This window comes from Lipotes vexillifer, unplaced genomic scaffold (assembly GCF_000442215.2).
Source record: "Lipotes vexillifer unplaced genomic scaffold, Lipotes_vexillifer_v1.1 scaffold1871, whole genome shotgun sequence".
In the NCBI taxonomy this organism is placed as follows: domain Eukaryota; kingdom Metazoa; phylum Chordata; class Mammalia; order Artiodactyla; family Lipotidae; genus Lipotes; species Lipotes vexillifer.
Window position 1 is genome coordinate 62,339 of NW_006772760.1, and position 16,194 is coordinate 78,532.

Genomic DNA, 16,194 nt, shown 5'->3' on the forward strand with positions numbered 1-16,194 from the left:
CATTTGGAATCACTTGTGTCAGGGACAAAATGGAGACGGTCAACACGGACACAGAAAGGACACTTAACCTAACCTTGCAGAACGTACAGCTCTTCCTCAGAGGTCAGCAGAAGACCCCAGCCAAGCCCCACACACCAAGTCCGTCCAAGCCAGCTCTGGGCTTCCTGTTCCCCTAACTCAGCTACTCTGATACAAATAAGAAAGAAGAACACTAGGCAACCAAGTAGCTGAAAAAAACAAAAACTTCTGCATTTCTCCCATAAAACCCCTATTAATCTGTCAGCAACTTGGAACTTACTGCTCCCATAGTCTTGCGTTTCCAGGCTTGCAGGTAAAAATCCTGCAATAAGTTCATCTTTTTGCTTTGTTTTATTCAGAGTGCAGGTTTTGGGTTTTGCTATACTTTTTGGTTATACCCTATTGAGGTTTGGATACAAAGAAAATCAAAAGCGTAAAAATGACAAAGATTATTCCAAATCTTGTGTGGTAGCAACCTGCTGCTAGATTACATTCTCAACAACAAGAGAAGGACAACCTGCAGGCCAAACCTGGCCCACACCTGCTGTAGTAAGTAAACCTGATGGGAACACGGCCACCCCCAGGCCCAGTGGCTGCTCTCCTGCCACGGTGGCAGAGTCGAGTACAATGACAGAGACTGTACGGCAGCCTAGACTAAACTATTTACTGACCTCTTAAGGAAACAGGCTGCCAACCTGTGGTCAAGATAACAGTCATCGTGCCTGACTTTTAGTGCTTTCCCTAAAAAGATGAGCGTTTAAAGACCACGCCTTCACTATGCCCTGACCCCACTAACAAACGCAGGTTAGGTTTTGTTACTTTAAGCATTCTGTAAAATTTTCTGATCAAGGAACAAGAAAAAAATGATTCTTGAAATGAAATTTGAAGATAAAGAAAATTCTGGAACTGTCTCAAGTAATTAAGAAGAAGAAGGTAACTCAAAAATCTATACATCTTGACACAGCATAAGCCCTAAAGGACTTCCAACACAAGGTCAGGCAGACACTGTGAACACATTTCCAACACGAGGAGGCCCCAAGGAATAGGCGAATCCCCACAATGACACTGGGAGTCATCAGTGTCAGCATCCCCAGGTGGAAAGAACACTCGCCTCACGCCACCACCAAAAATCCAAAGAGCTGATTAAGTTAGTCTTAGCCTGAGGAACTTCCCACGCTGGGGAACCTGCTGCTTCCTAAGGCACCCTGTTCAATTTGCAGGTACGTTAGGACGCGTTTTCCTACACCGAGGTGAAATCTGCATAACTCTTATCATTCTCCCTGACCCTAACTCTTCTCTGAGGCTACTAAAAAACAAGTCACTTTACTTCCTGTGTCACAGCATACACAGCTCTTCAGATAATCCTGAGTTACTGATCCTCCGCCATAACTGTGTCTCAAGACCCCTTACCATACTTTCTCAAACCCCTTTCGTTTGCCTAAGTTGCTTTTCTCTCTCACTTTTTCATACTGTGGCTGGATCCCCCCTTTCAAGCCCTTTCAGTTAATACAACAGCAGCCACACTTCACACTCTGTTTACAGATTCTCAAACATTTTTCACACATGCTTGTTACATTCTACCTCCCGACCCTAATCCTACATTTGTGTCAGACTTGGCATAATATATATCCTTAAATCCAAACCATCATTCCAGCCTGCCAAGGTCTTCGTGGATCCTGATTTTTGTCTTTCAAACTGTACTTCCCAGCTGTTACCAACTGAAAATTCCATTAGCATATAGGAGGTCTGCGGTATTTCTATGGGTGAGACAGGTGCAAGTTTCCAGAGGGCCAAGATTTTGTCATTCTTCTGTGGATTCCCCGCAATACTTATTATTTTATATCTGATAAAAAGTAAACAATAAACAGGTCTGTAGGACTGAATCAACAGTGTTCGGTTCTCATGTGGCCCTACCAACCCTGGGTGACGCAGGTCCTACGGGGAGGAGAGCGCTCTAAAGTGGCTTCTCAGGACACGAGCTCGCAGTCCACTCTGCTGTCAGCAGCACTAGTCCGAGCCTCACGATTCTGTGGCTGGCTTAGAGCTTCTCAGTTACCCAATTCTTAGAGCTAATCACCCGACAACTGACACTTGGTTTTAGAACAATATATTTTATTTACAATAGGCTTTTCATCCTAAAATTACTTTACTCAGTAAAGTTGATATTAAGATTAATTTCTTACATGTTTCCTTAAGCAAACATTAACTGTTGATGGCAGAGGTAGAGAAATCAGATAAAATGTTGCTGCCATATCAGCAAAGGATGTTGCAGCCATCAAGCCACCACATTATAGCTGCCTGACAGTGAGCCCTGAGGGAACTCAGGACTGAAACAAATGGGCTGCCCACTGTCAAGTTCATCTAGCACAGCCACTGCAGCTCCCTCCCCCAACACGGTGCACCCTGAGAGGACTCAGGATGGAAAAGCACAGGATCTTGGCCCCAGATAGCTGAGGTACATATCAAAAGAATGATTTCAGTGAGCCCAGACTCTTGCATCTTCCCATATATAGAAAAGCACTAAATTCCTTAACATGAGATGCCTGGTTTTCTTTTCTTTTTTTTTTTTCGCGGTACGTGGGCCTCTCACCGCCGTGGCCTCTCCCGTTGCAGAGCACAGGCTCCGGACGTGCAGGCTCAGCGGCCATGGCTCACGGGCCCAGCCGCTCCGCGGCATGTGGGATCTTCCCGCACCGGGGCACGAACCCGTGTCCCCTGCATTGGCAGGCGGACTCCCAACCACTGCGCCACCAGGGAAGCCCCCAGGTTTTCTTATATTAACAGTAATCTTTTGATGTTCCCACTACCTGGTCTTTGTTGCAAAAACTCCTATAGATCCTCCCCCGCCTCTCTGGAGCTGTCCCTCAGAGCTATCTCAGATGCTGTGTCCCAGGCTCAAAGTACTAAGGAAGTCCACCAAATAACACATATCTCTCAACTTTTAGGTTGTGCTTTTTTTTCAGTTGACAAACTTGTACACAGCACTAGCTGAAGAGTTATTTACTAGTCTGATATCCCTTATTTATTAGTATAGTACTGAATTCTTTCCTGTTATTCCTGCCTGGCACTGAGTAAGCCCTCACTAAGTATTAGCTATTATTTTCCTAGCTATGTGAGCCCTAAAATACTCCTTGATGGCATACCATTCACCTAACCCACTCTCTTACTCCCTGTCCTATCTTAAACCCACATTTGTACTCGTTTTCCTAAGGCTTCACAATGAATTTAATAGATCCTCTGGTTGAGAGGCTCAGTTACATTATAGCAAAGTGTGCTCCCCGCCTTCACAACCCAGCCAGGGTTTACCTGGCCTCTTTCTTCTTTAGGATCACTCCAGGCCTCCACCAAATTTTTGTCAGATTAATTGTCAACTATCTAAAGCTTGCATCTAAAGCTCTCAACTAACCCTTCTGTCTCTGACCCCGCATTCCCCTACCTTACAGAGTCAGCAGAAAAAAATGACAATGTGAAGGAAACAGGCCAGTATAATTGAAAAATACTGAGGGGTCAAAAACAGGAAAGAGTTTCTGAAATTCAATCAGCTTCTAAAAGACATTTCTAAGAAAAAACATAATAGAAGGAAAAAAAAAAGACTTGGATTCAAAAGGACAATCTTCACAATGGCTACATAAGAAAGAAGGACATCACTCTGTGCTCCGTCCTGGTCTCTGAGGAATCCCAGCTAGTGGTCCAGGGATGAAAGAGCTGCAAGTCAGATGTTCCCCTTCCCTCTTTAAAACCAAACCAAAACAAAATTCATTCAACAGGGATGGCTGGGCTGAATAAAAATAAAAGTTTAATAACCATTATCACTTTTGACTGTGTTTAAAAAAAACTTGCGATGACCTTATAGGTCTTAACGTTGATGCCCATGTTTCCTCCTGCACATCCTCAAATTTCACCTTTGTAAATGGTAAAACTGGTTTATAAGTGTTCAGCACAGACAGATTTCCCAGTGAAAGAAAAGAAAAAGTAATGGCTTTCGATGGAAATGATTTCTCAGAGGTCTGGAGCTGTGTGACAGGCAAACAAAGGAGGACTCTGAATACCTGGTTGCTGATGTTAATGTCCCTGTTGGGATGACTGGCTGGCAAAGGACCACTTTCCATTTCAAGGTGTTTGAGCTTCTCTGAGGCATCTTTTAATGCTGAAAAAAAACGGGAAAACAGCCGCTTAGTCTGACAGGCTGTCACAGCCGTGTAACGGTGAAGACAGGCTTTCTCCACACCCCTCAACATCAGTTACCATCAATTACAGGTAATAACCCAGATCACTACGGAACAGATATTCTTTCCATCACCAAGAAACTCTCCATTAATTTGATTAAGAGCTAACCTAACTAGGAACATCACCCTGTATCTGCTCTGCTGGATGTGGAATCCCCATGGCATGTGTGGCTAAGAAAGCTCACAGTCATGAGAGTAGAGGAAAAGGCACAGAGCACCTGTGACACGGCCTTGCTTCCTAGGCACAAGCCAAGCTCCCCCCTGCAAAGCTCAGCACTCGGCTGTTTCCTTTCCTTGGCCCTGACTACACACAGCCTACAACTAAACTTACGTGGAGCAAACTGATGGAGGACACACATTTATGCACTTGCTGACTCAACCTATTACATACTGGTGATGTCAGGTGTGATGAAGGACAAGCGTTTTAGCTTCACTACATGCAAAACACATTGCACATAAAATCCTCCAACCACTGAAAGATGATACATTAAAGACAATTTAGCTTTAAATGAGTTCTATTTAACAACTGTTAGTTGTATTAATCTTATTTTGCAGGGACCAATTTGGTGGGGGTTTGAATTTTTACATTGTCCACTTGACAAACAAGCTGTTGAACGCCTAATAATTTCTATATAATCAGGTAGAAGAAAGGAGGGAAAAACTACGAAATCATTTGCTCTTGGTCAAAGGGATCTTCCAAAAGTGTCCATCAGTTAATTCTGTACATCTTTCCCTTGGCTACACATTAGAATAAGATGTGGAATTTTTAAGAAATACTGATTCCCAGAGCTGACGCTAGAACAATGATATCAGATTTCTGAATGTAATTTTCTGGTATTGGTAGTTTTAAAAATTCTCCAGGTGATTCTTCTTTAAAATAACTGTGCTTATTTATTTATTTTTGGCTGCATTGGGCCTTCATTTCTGTGTGTGGGGGCTACTCTTCGTTGCGGTGCGTGGGCTTCTCACTGCGGTGGCTCCTCTTGTTCCGGAGCACTGGCTCCAGGAGTGTGGGCTTCAGTAGTTGTGGCACGCGGGCTCAGGAGTTGTGGCTTGCGAGCTCTAGAGTGCAGGCTCAGTAGTTGTGGCGCACGGGCTTAGCTGCTCCGCGGCACGTGGGATCTTCCTGGAACCCGTGTCTCCTGCACTGGCAGGCGGATTCTCAACCACTGCACCACCAGGGAAGCCCCAGAACAAATTTTTAATTCCAGTTACCAGCAGTACGTCAGCATGTTCTATGAAGCAGAAGCACTGTGCAACTTTTCATTAATGCTTCTTTCTAAATTACTAAATACTACCGCTATATCCTACACTCCTCAGAGACAACAGCATACTCACTGGCAATTTCCAATAAGTTGTTTAAAGAGAGTGTCTTAATTTTAGCAACAGAAATCAAAATTGGCAAGAGCCACATAAGCATAAGCTGCTTTTAAATGAACACACACTGAGATTCAACAGAAAGCTCCTGTTTAAAGACAGTTTATGCTTTAATATCAAATCAAACTCACAAGTATATAGAAATTTTCAATGTGCAATTTACTGTTTCCTTTTAACCTTCTAAAAAGTTAAGGAAAGCAGCGTTCTTTCTGGATTATTTATTTTTGTGGGTCTGGGCAACAACAGCCCTCATTAATAACAAAATACTATCTGTGAACTAATGGAATGTCCAAACATTCATTCAATCCTGTGCCCTAGATCTCTAAGGAAACTTTTTACTCTTAATTTTCACTCAAGAAACAAAGTAAAAAGCAAATTTGAAAATTCAAAAACGTTTAAGAACTTAAAAATGATACAAATGTTTAATGGTCTCAATTATGTGATCTTAAATATTTCAATGGACCCTTAAACCAAAAAGGCAAGAAGGCATAACTATTCTACAGTAACATTTCAAATCCAACCACTGCATAAAATATTCTTAGAGGAACTGCCTTAAACAGCTCATTTCAAAGGCGGGCAGACTAGGGCGATGCCAGTGATGTTACACAGAACGTTTAGTTACTCCTCACTCACCTTCCAGCCCCTCTAATCCAGCCTGCCTGGTGGCTGTGCTCACTTCACCTGGGGCTTGGGACATGGCCATGGTGTCAGGTGCCCCAACTACATCATCAATGGTTGTTTCCAGTAAGTCTGGACTATCTAGCAAATCAATCTTCAGAGGCAAGCTATAAAGGTAAGAGAAAACTTAATTAAACCAAGAAGTTTATCAGGAAAAGAATTTTAAATACTAACAAAAAATCTCTGCTGGAAAAATAATTCATTTAATAGTTTGGATCCCAAGTAGTTTATTCATCTGTCAAAACCCTCTGGGCAGATTCTCTTCCATCCAAGATGGAGTAAAAGGAACTGAATTTAGCTTCCCAACTGAAATAACCTAAGGGGAAAACAAACAATTTTCAAGACGTAAGACCTCAAAGAACAGAAGGCAGTGATCCTGAGCTTTGGAAAACAAATGAGGAGCCCTGTGCTTGACCTGAGGGAGTCCCCGGGCTGGGGTGCAGAGAGAGTGCAGTGCGGCAGAGCACAGAGGCCTCCCTTGGCTGACAGCGCAGGGAGACCAAGGCAAGCCAGAGTTCACAGCACAGGCTACCAGACAGAAGAGAGCAGCCCTGCAAGGAGAGAATCCTACAGGTCTGCAGAGGCCCCCCTCAAGTATGCAGGAGAGCACTGATCAGGGAACATGTGTAAGGAAACTCCCTGAGGCTGGGAAAGAACTAGTGGCACTCACACTGTGCCCCCTCCACAGACAGCATGTAAAAACATGTAATTCAAGGGCATTTAGTATTAGGAAGATCCTGCCTCTGTAGTAGAGAATAATTAACCCAGACTGACCATGGCAACAAACCCACTTAACACATCATAAAAGACCTGAAAGGATCAAACTGCTTCCAAGTAACTTAACTGCATCCCAAGACAAAGCTCAAGAAGACTGAGAGGAAGACAAAATGATCTGGCATCCAACAAAGTAAATTTCACATGTCAGGCACCCAGTCAAAGATGGTCAGGAATGCAAGAAGGCAGAAAAAGACATCTCAAACGAAAGAGAGTAATCAGTCAAGAGAAACTGACACAGATACTAGAATTAGCAGACAAAGACACATTGTTATTGTAACTGTATTCCACATCCTCAAAACTTAAGCAGAAACCAGAAGATACAAAAAAGACCCAAACCAAACTTCTAGAGATGGAAACCACAATATCTGAGATGAAAAATATACTGGATGAGATGGACAGCAGATTAGATTTTAGAAAAGATACTGAACTTAATGGCATAGCAATAGAAACTATCCAAAATAAAAGACACAGGGAAAAAGGAAATCTGCCAAATTAAAAGAATGTCAGTTATTCTTTGTGGGACAACTTCAAGCAACCTACTGTATGAATAACTGGAGTCCCACAGTGCGGGTGGGACAGAACAAATATCTGAAGAAAACAATGGCTGATGTGTTTACAAATCCGATGAAAACTATAAACCCACAGATCCAAGAATTTCAGGAAACCCTAAACACAAGAAACATGAAGAAAACTACACCAAAGCATATCGTAACCACACTGTCTAAAGCCAATGATGAAAAGAAAAACTTAAAAGCAGCCAAAACATTATATGTTCAAAGGAGTAAGATAAGGATGACAGCAAGCCAAAGCAATCTTTTATTTTTTAAATTATTAACCTATTTTATATATATTAGTGTATACATGTCAATCCCAATCTCTCAATTCATCCCATCACCACCCCCACCCTCACCCCGCTTCCCCCCCTTGATGTCCATAAGGTTAAAGCAATCTAGAGAAAGAAAAACGAAGCTGGAAGAATCAGGCTCCCTGACTTCAGACTATACTACAAAGCTATGGTCATCAAAACAGTATGTTACTGGCATAAAAACAGAAATATAGATCAAGGGAACAGGATAGAAAGCCCAGAAATAAACCCTATGGTCAATTATCTAAAACAAAGGAGGCAAGAGTACACAATGGTGGAAAGACAGTTTCTTCAACAAATAGTGCTGGGAAAACTGGACAGCTACACGTACAAAACTGAAATTAGATAATTCTTTAACACCATACACAAAAATAAGCTCAAAATGGATTAAAGACCTAAATGTGAGACCGGATACTATAAAACTCCTGGAGGAAAACATAGGCAGAACACTCTCTGACATAAATCGCAGCAATATCTTTTTTGATCTGTCTCCCAGAGTGATGGAAATAAAAACAAAAATAAACAAATGGAACCTAATTAAACTCAAAAGCTTTTGCACAGCAAAGGAAACCATAAACAAAATGAAAAGACAACCCACAGGTTGGGAGAAAATATTTGCAAATGATGTGACCAAAAAGGGATTAGTCTCCAAACTTTACAAACATCTCAAGAGGCTTAATATCATAAAAAAAAACAACACAATCAAAAAATGGGCAGAAGACCTAAACAGACACTTCTCCAAAGAAGACACACAGATGGCCAAGAGGCAAATGAAAAGACGTTCAACATTGCTAATTATTAGAGAAATGCAAATCAAAACTACAATGAGGTATCACCTCACACCAGTCAAAATGGCTATCATCAAAAAATCCACAAACAGTATAAATGCTGGAGAGGGTGTGGAGAAAAGGGAACCCTCTTGCGCTGCTGATGGGAATGTAAATTGATACGGCCACTATGGAGAACTACCATATGACCCAGCAATCCCACTCCCGGGAATATATGCAGAAAAAATGTGGTCTGAAAGGATACATGCACCCCAATGTTCACTGCAGCACTGTTTACAACAGCTAATACATGGAAGAAACCTAAATATCCATCAGCAGAGGAGTGGATAAAGAAGATGTACATATGTACAATGGAATATTACTCAGCCATCAAAAAGAATGAAATAATGCCATTTGCAGCAACATGGATGGACCTAGAGATTGTCACACTGAGTGAAGTAAGTCAGACAGAGAAAGAGAAATATCGTATGATACCCCTTATATGCAGAATCTAAAAAGAAATGATACAAATGAACTTATTTACAAAAACAGAAAGAGACTCACAGATTTGGAGAATAAAGGGAGGTAACCGGGGGGAAGGATAGGGGGAGGAGACAGGGAGTATGGGACTGACGTGTACACACTGCTATATTTAAAATGGATAACCAACAAGGACCCACTGTATAGCACAGGGAACTCTGATCAATGTTATGTGGTAGCCTGGATGGAAGGGGACTTTGCGGGGAGAATGGATACATGTATATGTATGGCTGAGTTGCTTGCTGTGCACCTGAAAATATCACAACATTGTTAATCAGCTATATTCCAATATAAAATAAAAAGTTTAAAAAAGAAAAAAGGATGACAGCAGATTTCTTATCAGAAATAATGCAAACTAGAGGACAGTGGAGGAGTATCTTAAAAGCGCTGAAAGAAAAAAGCGTATCAACCCAAATTTTATATCCAGCCAAAAAGCTTTCAAAAATAAAGGAAAATCTATGTACATACGAAATAAAAGTGAAAACAAACATCCACATAAAAATGTATACACAAATGTTCATGGCACCATTATTCATAACAGCCAAAAACATGGAAACAACCCAAATGCCCATCAACTGAGGAATAGATAAATAAAATGTGGTATATCCACAGAGTGGCATAATAACCAGCAATAAAAGGAGTGAAGTACTGATACATGCTAGGACCCTTGAAAACATAATGCTAAGGGGAAAAAGCCAGACACAAAATGCCACATATCGTATGAGTCCATCTGTATGAAATGTCCAGAACAGGCAAATCCACAGACGCAGAAAGTAGATCTGTGGTCGCCAGGGGCTGGAGAAGAAACGGGACTGACTGCTGTGGTGTAAGGTCTGAAGTTAAGATTCAACAGTACGGGCTGCCTGCACATCCCTGAGCCTCATGGGGCCCCAAAGGCCCAACCACCATGAGTTTCCCGGCTCTCACCAGATATGCCCTCCCAGTGAAAAAGGTTCCCCTCAACTGTACCAGCCCCATCCTGCCATGTTCCTAACCTCACAACCTTCACTTCTCTGCCAGCCCGTGAAACTGTTCAGACGAGCCAATCACGTCCCCTCATGGGAACCAGGGTGGCTCATTCTCATGTCCCTATAAAGCCCGCCTCCCAAAGTCCATGTTTGTCCACTCTGCTCCCAAGCGCAACACGTACGAGGCCCCTCTATTGTGGGGTTTCCTCCTCCCCTGAGCCACGAGTATGTGTCTAATAAACTGCTGTTTGTCTCACCTGTCCAGGGCTGGGCGTTGTGTGTTGGCCATCTTGTAGTATTTAGGGTGGGGGATCCCTCCCTCACCAAAAGTGTGAATAGGGGAGGAGCAGAACAACTAATAATGGGGATGGCGTTTCTTTGGGGGAGGGGTAAAACCATTCTAGAGTAAAACTGTAATAAAGGTGGCACAATTCTATCAATGTGCTAAAAACACTGAATTGTCCACTTTGAATATGTAAATGGTATGGTACGTGAATTATATCTTAATAAAGAAAAAAAGAAAGACAAATAAAAGGAATTCATGACAAAAAGACCAGCACTAAAAATTGCTAAAGGAAGACCTACAGGCAGAAGTAAAACAAACAACGTATTGTGGGGTATAAAACACAGATGGAAATAAAATGCTTGACAAATGACAGTACAAAGCCTGGGAGGGGAGAAATGGAAGTACACTACTGTCAAGTTCTTATATGACACATGAAATGGTATAATATCCCGTGAAAGCAGACTGTGATAAGTGAAAGTTGTACAGGCTAAAGTAACAAAGTGAAAAAAAAAAAATCCAAAGAGTTATAGCTAAGGAGTAAGAAAAGGATATAAATGGAATTTTAAAAAAAACACCTGATTAATGAAAAAAAGAGAGAGGAAGATGGGAACAAGAAACATATGGGACAAATAGGAAACAAATAGCAGGATGATAGACACAATTATATCAATAATCATATTAAAAGGAAGTAGTATAAACATACCATTTAAAAAAAAATTCAGTCTCTGTAGAGACTGTCAAAAATTGCCAATGCTGACTGTATTTCAAGTCATCACGGCAGGGTATTTGGAAGTTTTCAATTAGCAATAATCATGCCTCGGATAAACCTCATTGGCTGTAATACTGCCACTGTGCAAAGCTGAAACATACCAATTTTCAGATGCAGAGACTGTCAGTTAAGATTTAAAAAGCAAAACCCAATTATGTGCTGCATACATGAAACACAATTTAAATATGAAGAAACAAATTAACAAAGATTAAAAATAAAAATAGAAAAAGATATACCATGCTAACACTTGTCAAAAGAAAGCTACAGTGAATATACTGATATCAAAGTAGAGTTCAGAGCAAAGAATAGTACTTAAAATGAAGATGATCATTTCATAAGGATAAGGGGGTCATTTAATCAAGAGAATATAACATTCCTAAATATTTATGAACTTAATGACAGTGCTTCAAAATACATGAAGCCAAAACTGAAAGAACTGCAAAGAGTAATAGATCAATTATGGTTGGAGATTTCAATACCCTTCTTTCAATAAGTGCCAGAACAGAAAATCAGCAAGGGTACAGTAGATTTGAGCAGCACTAACCACCAACTTTACCGAATTGACATTCAGAGAATACTCCATCAAAACATCAAAACACATGGTCTTCTCAAGTGCGTGCAGAATAATCACTCAGACAATATTCTGGGCCATAAAACAAGAGTCAATAAATTCAAAAGGACTCAAATCATACAAAATATGTGTGTTCTTTGACCAGAACATAATTAAATTAGAAATCCAAAACAGAAAGCTCCTTGGAAAATCCCCAAGTATTTGGAAACTATGCAATGCACTTCTAAATAACCCATGGATCAAAAAACATATGAGGGACTTCCCCGGTGGTAGAGTGGTTAAGAATCCACCTGCCAATGCAGGGGACACAGGTTCGATCCCTGGTCTAGGAAGATCCCACATGCCGTGGAGCGGCTGGGCCCGTGGGCCACGGCTGCTGGGCCTGTGCGTCCGGAGCCTGGGCTCCGCAATGGGAGAGGCCACAGCAGTGAGAGGCCCGCGTACCACACACACACACAAAAAACACATCCATATTAGGAAAGAAGAAAGTTTTCAAATCAATGACCTCAGCTTATACCTTGATAAACTAGAAAAAGAGCAAATTAAATGCAAAGGAAGTGGAAGGCAGGAAATAATAAAGGTAAAAGGAAAAAATAATAGAAAAAATGAATTACACTGAGAGCTAGTTCTTTGAGAAGCTCAATATAATTAATAACTTCTAGCTAGACTGATAAAAAGAGAGAATACATATTTACAATATCAAGAGTCGGAAGAGTGACATCACTACAGACATTACAGATGCTAATACGGTATAAGAGAATATTATTAACTTTATGCCAATAAATTCAATGACTTAGATGATATGCAAAAAGACACAAACTACCAAAGCTCACTAGGAAAACAGAAAATCTGAATAGACACAGAAAAGTCAAGAAATTGAATCAGTAATTAAAAATCTCACAAAGAGAAGCTCAGGCCCAGCGGACCTCCCTGGTAAATTCTATCAAATATTTAAAAGAAGAAATAATTCCAATCTTCAACAAACTATTTCACAAATAGAGGAAAGGCAACATTCTCCAACTCATTCTATGAGCCCAGTATTACCCTGATACTGGAGCCATTCCAAACACATAACAAAAAATCAAGCAAGAAATAAAAAGGACTGTCCACCATGACCAGGTGGGATTTATCATAGGAATGCAAAGTTGGTTTAATGTTTCAAAATCAATTAATGTAATACTATATTTCAATAAAAGAAAACATGATCATCTCAATAGATACAGGAAAAGCATTTGACAAAATCCAACAACACTCATGGCAAAAACTCTCAACAAAGAATAGATGGAACATCTTCAATCTGATAAAGGGAATCTACGAAAAAATCAACAGTGAACATCATATTTAATGATGGATGACTGAATTCTTTCTCCTGTAAGTCAGAAACATAACAAGGATGTCCACCCTGACCACTTCTATCCAACAATATACTGGAGGTTCTAAAAGGTGCAATAAGAAAAAAAAGGCAAAGAACAGAAAAGTAAAGTAAGTTAAGGGCCCAAATTAGAAAGGAAGAGGTTTTTACGTGCAGATGATAGAATCCTATACATAGAAAAGCCAATGGAATCCACAAAATGCTGCTAGAAAGTAATAAACGAGTTCAGCAAGGTTGCAGGTGCAAAAATCACCTGCATTAAAACAATTCCATTCACAACAGCATCAAAAAGAATGACAACAGGGGAATTTCCTGGTGGTTCAGTGGGGTAAAGAATCCTCCTTCCAATACAGGGGACACAGGTTCAATCCCTGGTCGGTGAATTAAGATCCCACATGCCATGGGGCAACTAAGCCCATATGCCACAACTACTGAGAGAAAACCTGTATGCCAGAACAAAGAGCCTGTGCTGCAACAAAAGGTCCCACGTGCCTCAATGAAGACCTCACACGCCGCAACTAAGACCCGATGCAGCCAAAGAAAAAAATAAACAAAATAAATATTTAAGAAAAAAGAATAACAACAGGAATAAATTTAATAAAGGATATGCAGGACTTGCACAGTTAAAACTATAATAAATAGAGGAGATCTAAATAAGTGGCAAGACGTTTCATGTTCATGGGCTGAACACTTAATATTGTCAAGATGACAATCCTACACAAACTGATCTATAAATTCAATGCATTCACTATCAAAATCCCAGCAGGCTTTTTTGTAGAAATGGACAAGCCAATCCTAAAATTTATATATAATTCAAAGGAGCTACAATACCCAAATGCATTCTGAAAAAGAACAAAGTTGGAGGATACATGCTACCTGATTTCAAAACTTGCTATAAAGCCACAGTAATCAGGACAGTGTGGTATTGGCACAAAAATAGTTATGTAAATCAAAAGAACAAAATTGAGAGTCCAGAATTCCTTACGTTTATCGTTGATTTTTGCCAAAACAAACCAATGGAAAAAAGGATAGTCTTTTAACAAACGGTGGCAAGACAACTAGAAATACATGCAAAAATATGAATTTAGACCGCTAACCTTACACCATACATAAAAGTGAAATCAAAATGAACAACAGGGACTTGCCTGGTGGTCCAGTGGTAAACAATGTGCCTTCCAATGCAGGGACATGGGTTCGATCCCTGATTAGGGAACTAAGATCCCGCATGCCATGGGGCAACTAAGCTGGCGCGCCACTACTACTGAGCTCACGTACCTCAACTAGAGCCCGTGTGCAGCAAACTACAGAGCCCACGCACTCTGGAACCCGCACGCCACAACTAGAGAGAGAAAACCCGTATGCCACAACTAGAGAGAAGCCCACACACTACAACGAAGAGCCTGTGCACCACAACAAAAGATCCCACACGTCTCAATGAAGATCTTGCATGCCACAACTAGGACCTGATGCAGCCAAAAATAAAATAAATAAATAAATAAATCTTTTAAAAAATGAATAATAGACTGAAACATTAACAGCTAAAACTGTAAATATTTGAAGAAAACATGGGGGAAAGAAATCTCTGTCATTTTGGGTGGGCAAAATGTTCTGAGATATGATACCAAAGGTACCACACATAAAATAAGAAGTTGGTAAGTTGGACTACATCATAATGAAATGCTTGAGCTTCTAAAAAACACTAACATGAAAATGAAAAGAGGGCTTCCCTGGTGGCGCAGTGGTTGAGAGTCCGCCTGCCGATGCAGGGGACACGGGTTCGTGCCCTGGTCCGGGAGGATCCCGCATGCCGCAGAGCGGCTGGGCCCGTGAGCCATGGCTGCTGAGCCTGCGTGTCCGGAGCCTGTGCTCCGCAACGGGAGAGGCCACAGCAGTGAGAGGCCCAAGTACGGCAAAAAAAAAACAAAACAAAACCAAAAGAGAAGTCACAGATTAAGAGAACATTTTTGCGAATCATGTGTTGATAAGGGACTGGTTTCCAAACTACACAAAGAACTCTCAATGTTAAAAAGACAACCCACATAAAAATGGGCAAAAGGTCCAAATAGACACATCTCCAGAAATGATCTATAAATAGCTGACAAGCACATGAAAAGATGCTCAATATCACTAGCCCTCAGGAAAATGCAAATCAAACCCACAATGAAATCCCGTTATTCACCCTCTACAACAGCTACAATCAAAAAGGCAGAAAATAACAAGCATTGGAGAGGGTGTGGGGACCTGGAACACTCGTTATTTCCGCTCTGGAAACCAGTCTGCCAATTTCGCGGAAAGTTAAAATGTAAGTTCACCATGCAACCCAGCAATTTTCCCCCTAGGAGTCTACCCAAGAGAACCTGTACCTTACGTCCACACTGAGACGTGAACAGGAATATCCATAACATTATTCAGAGCCAGAACATGGACACACTGCAAATGTCCAACAACTGGTGAATGGATAAACAAAATATGCTATATCCATGAACTGTCTTGCTATTCAGCAACTGAAAGGAGCACACCAGGATATGTGGACGAACTTCAAAAACATTCTGCTAGGTGAAAGAAGCCAGACATGAAACCTTGTATACTGTGTGACTCCATTCACATAAAATGTATAGAAAAGTCGAATTTATAAAGACTGAACTTTTGGGGATGATGAAAATGTTCTAAAACTAGATTGTGGTGATTACTGTATGATTTTATACATTTCTAAAAATCATGGAATTACAGTAAGTGAATTTCATAATATGGAAAAATATTTTAAAATAGGTAAAAATAAAACATAAACTTGCTTTAAAAATCTTATTCAAATTCAGGATATCAAAACTAGAAAGTAACAATCTAGTTCAACAAAGTTACAAGATACAAGATCAATATACAAGAATCAACTGTTCACCCATATCCATTCAATGAACAAGAGGAAAATGAAATTTAAGAAAACAATTCCATCTAGAAACCCAATGTATTCTATTTTAACTTT

At 40.6% G+C, this 16,194-nt stretch overlaps 1 protein-coding gene across 1 annotated transcript in view; it reads right to left on the reverse strand.

The window, feature by feature from the left end:
- The window catches only part of LOC103085466 (band 4.1-like protein 5), a 33,650-nt gene extending 27,326 nt beyond the window's left edge, over positions 1-6,324 (reverse strand). Inside the window, exons 1-2 of the mRNA XM_007447845.1 lie at positions 6,255-6,324; positions 4,068-4,165 (exon numbers count right to left, since the gene is read on the reverse strand). Of these exons, the coding sequence (XP_007447907.1) occupies positions 4,068-4,165; positions 6,255-6,324 (168 nt within the window). The remainder of the gene's footprint in view (positions 1-4,067; positions 4,166-6,254) is intronic.
- Positions 6,325-16,194: the final 9,870 nt, after the last annotated feature.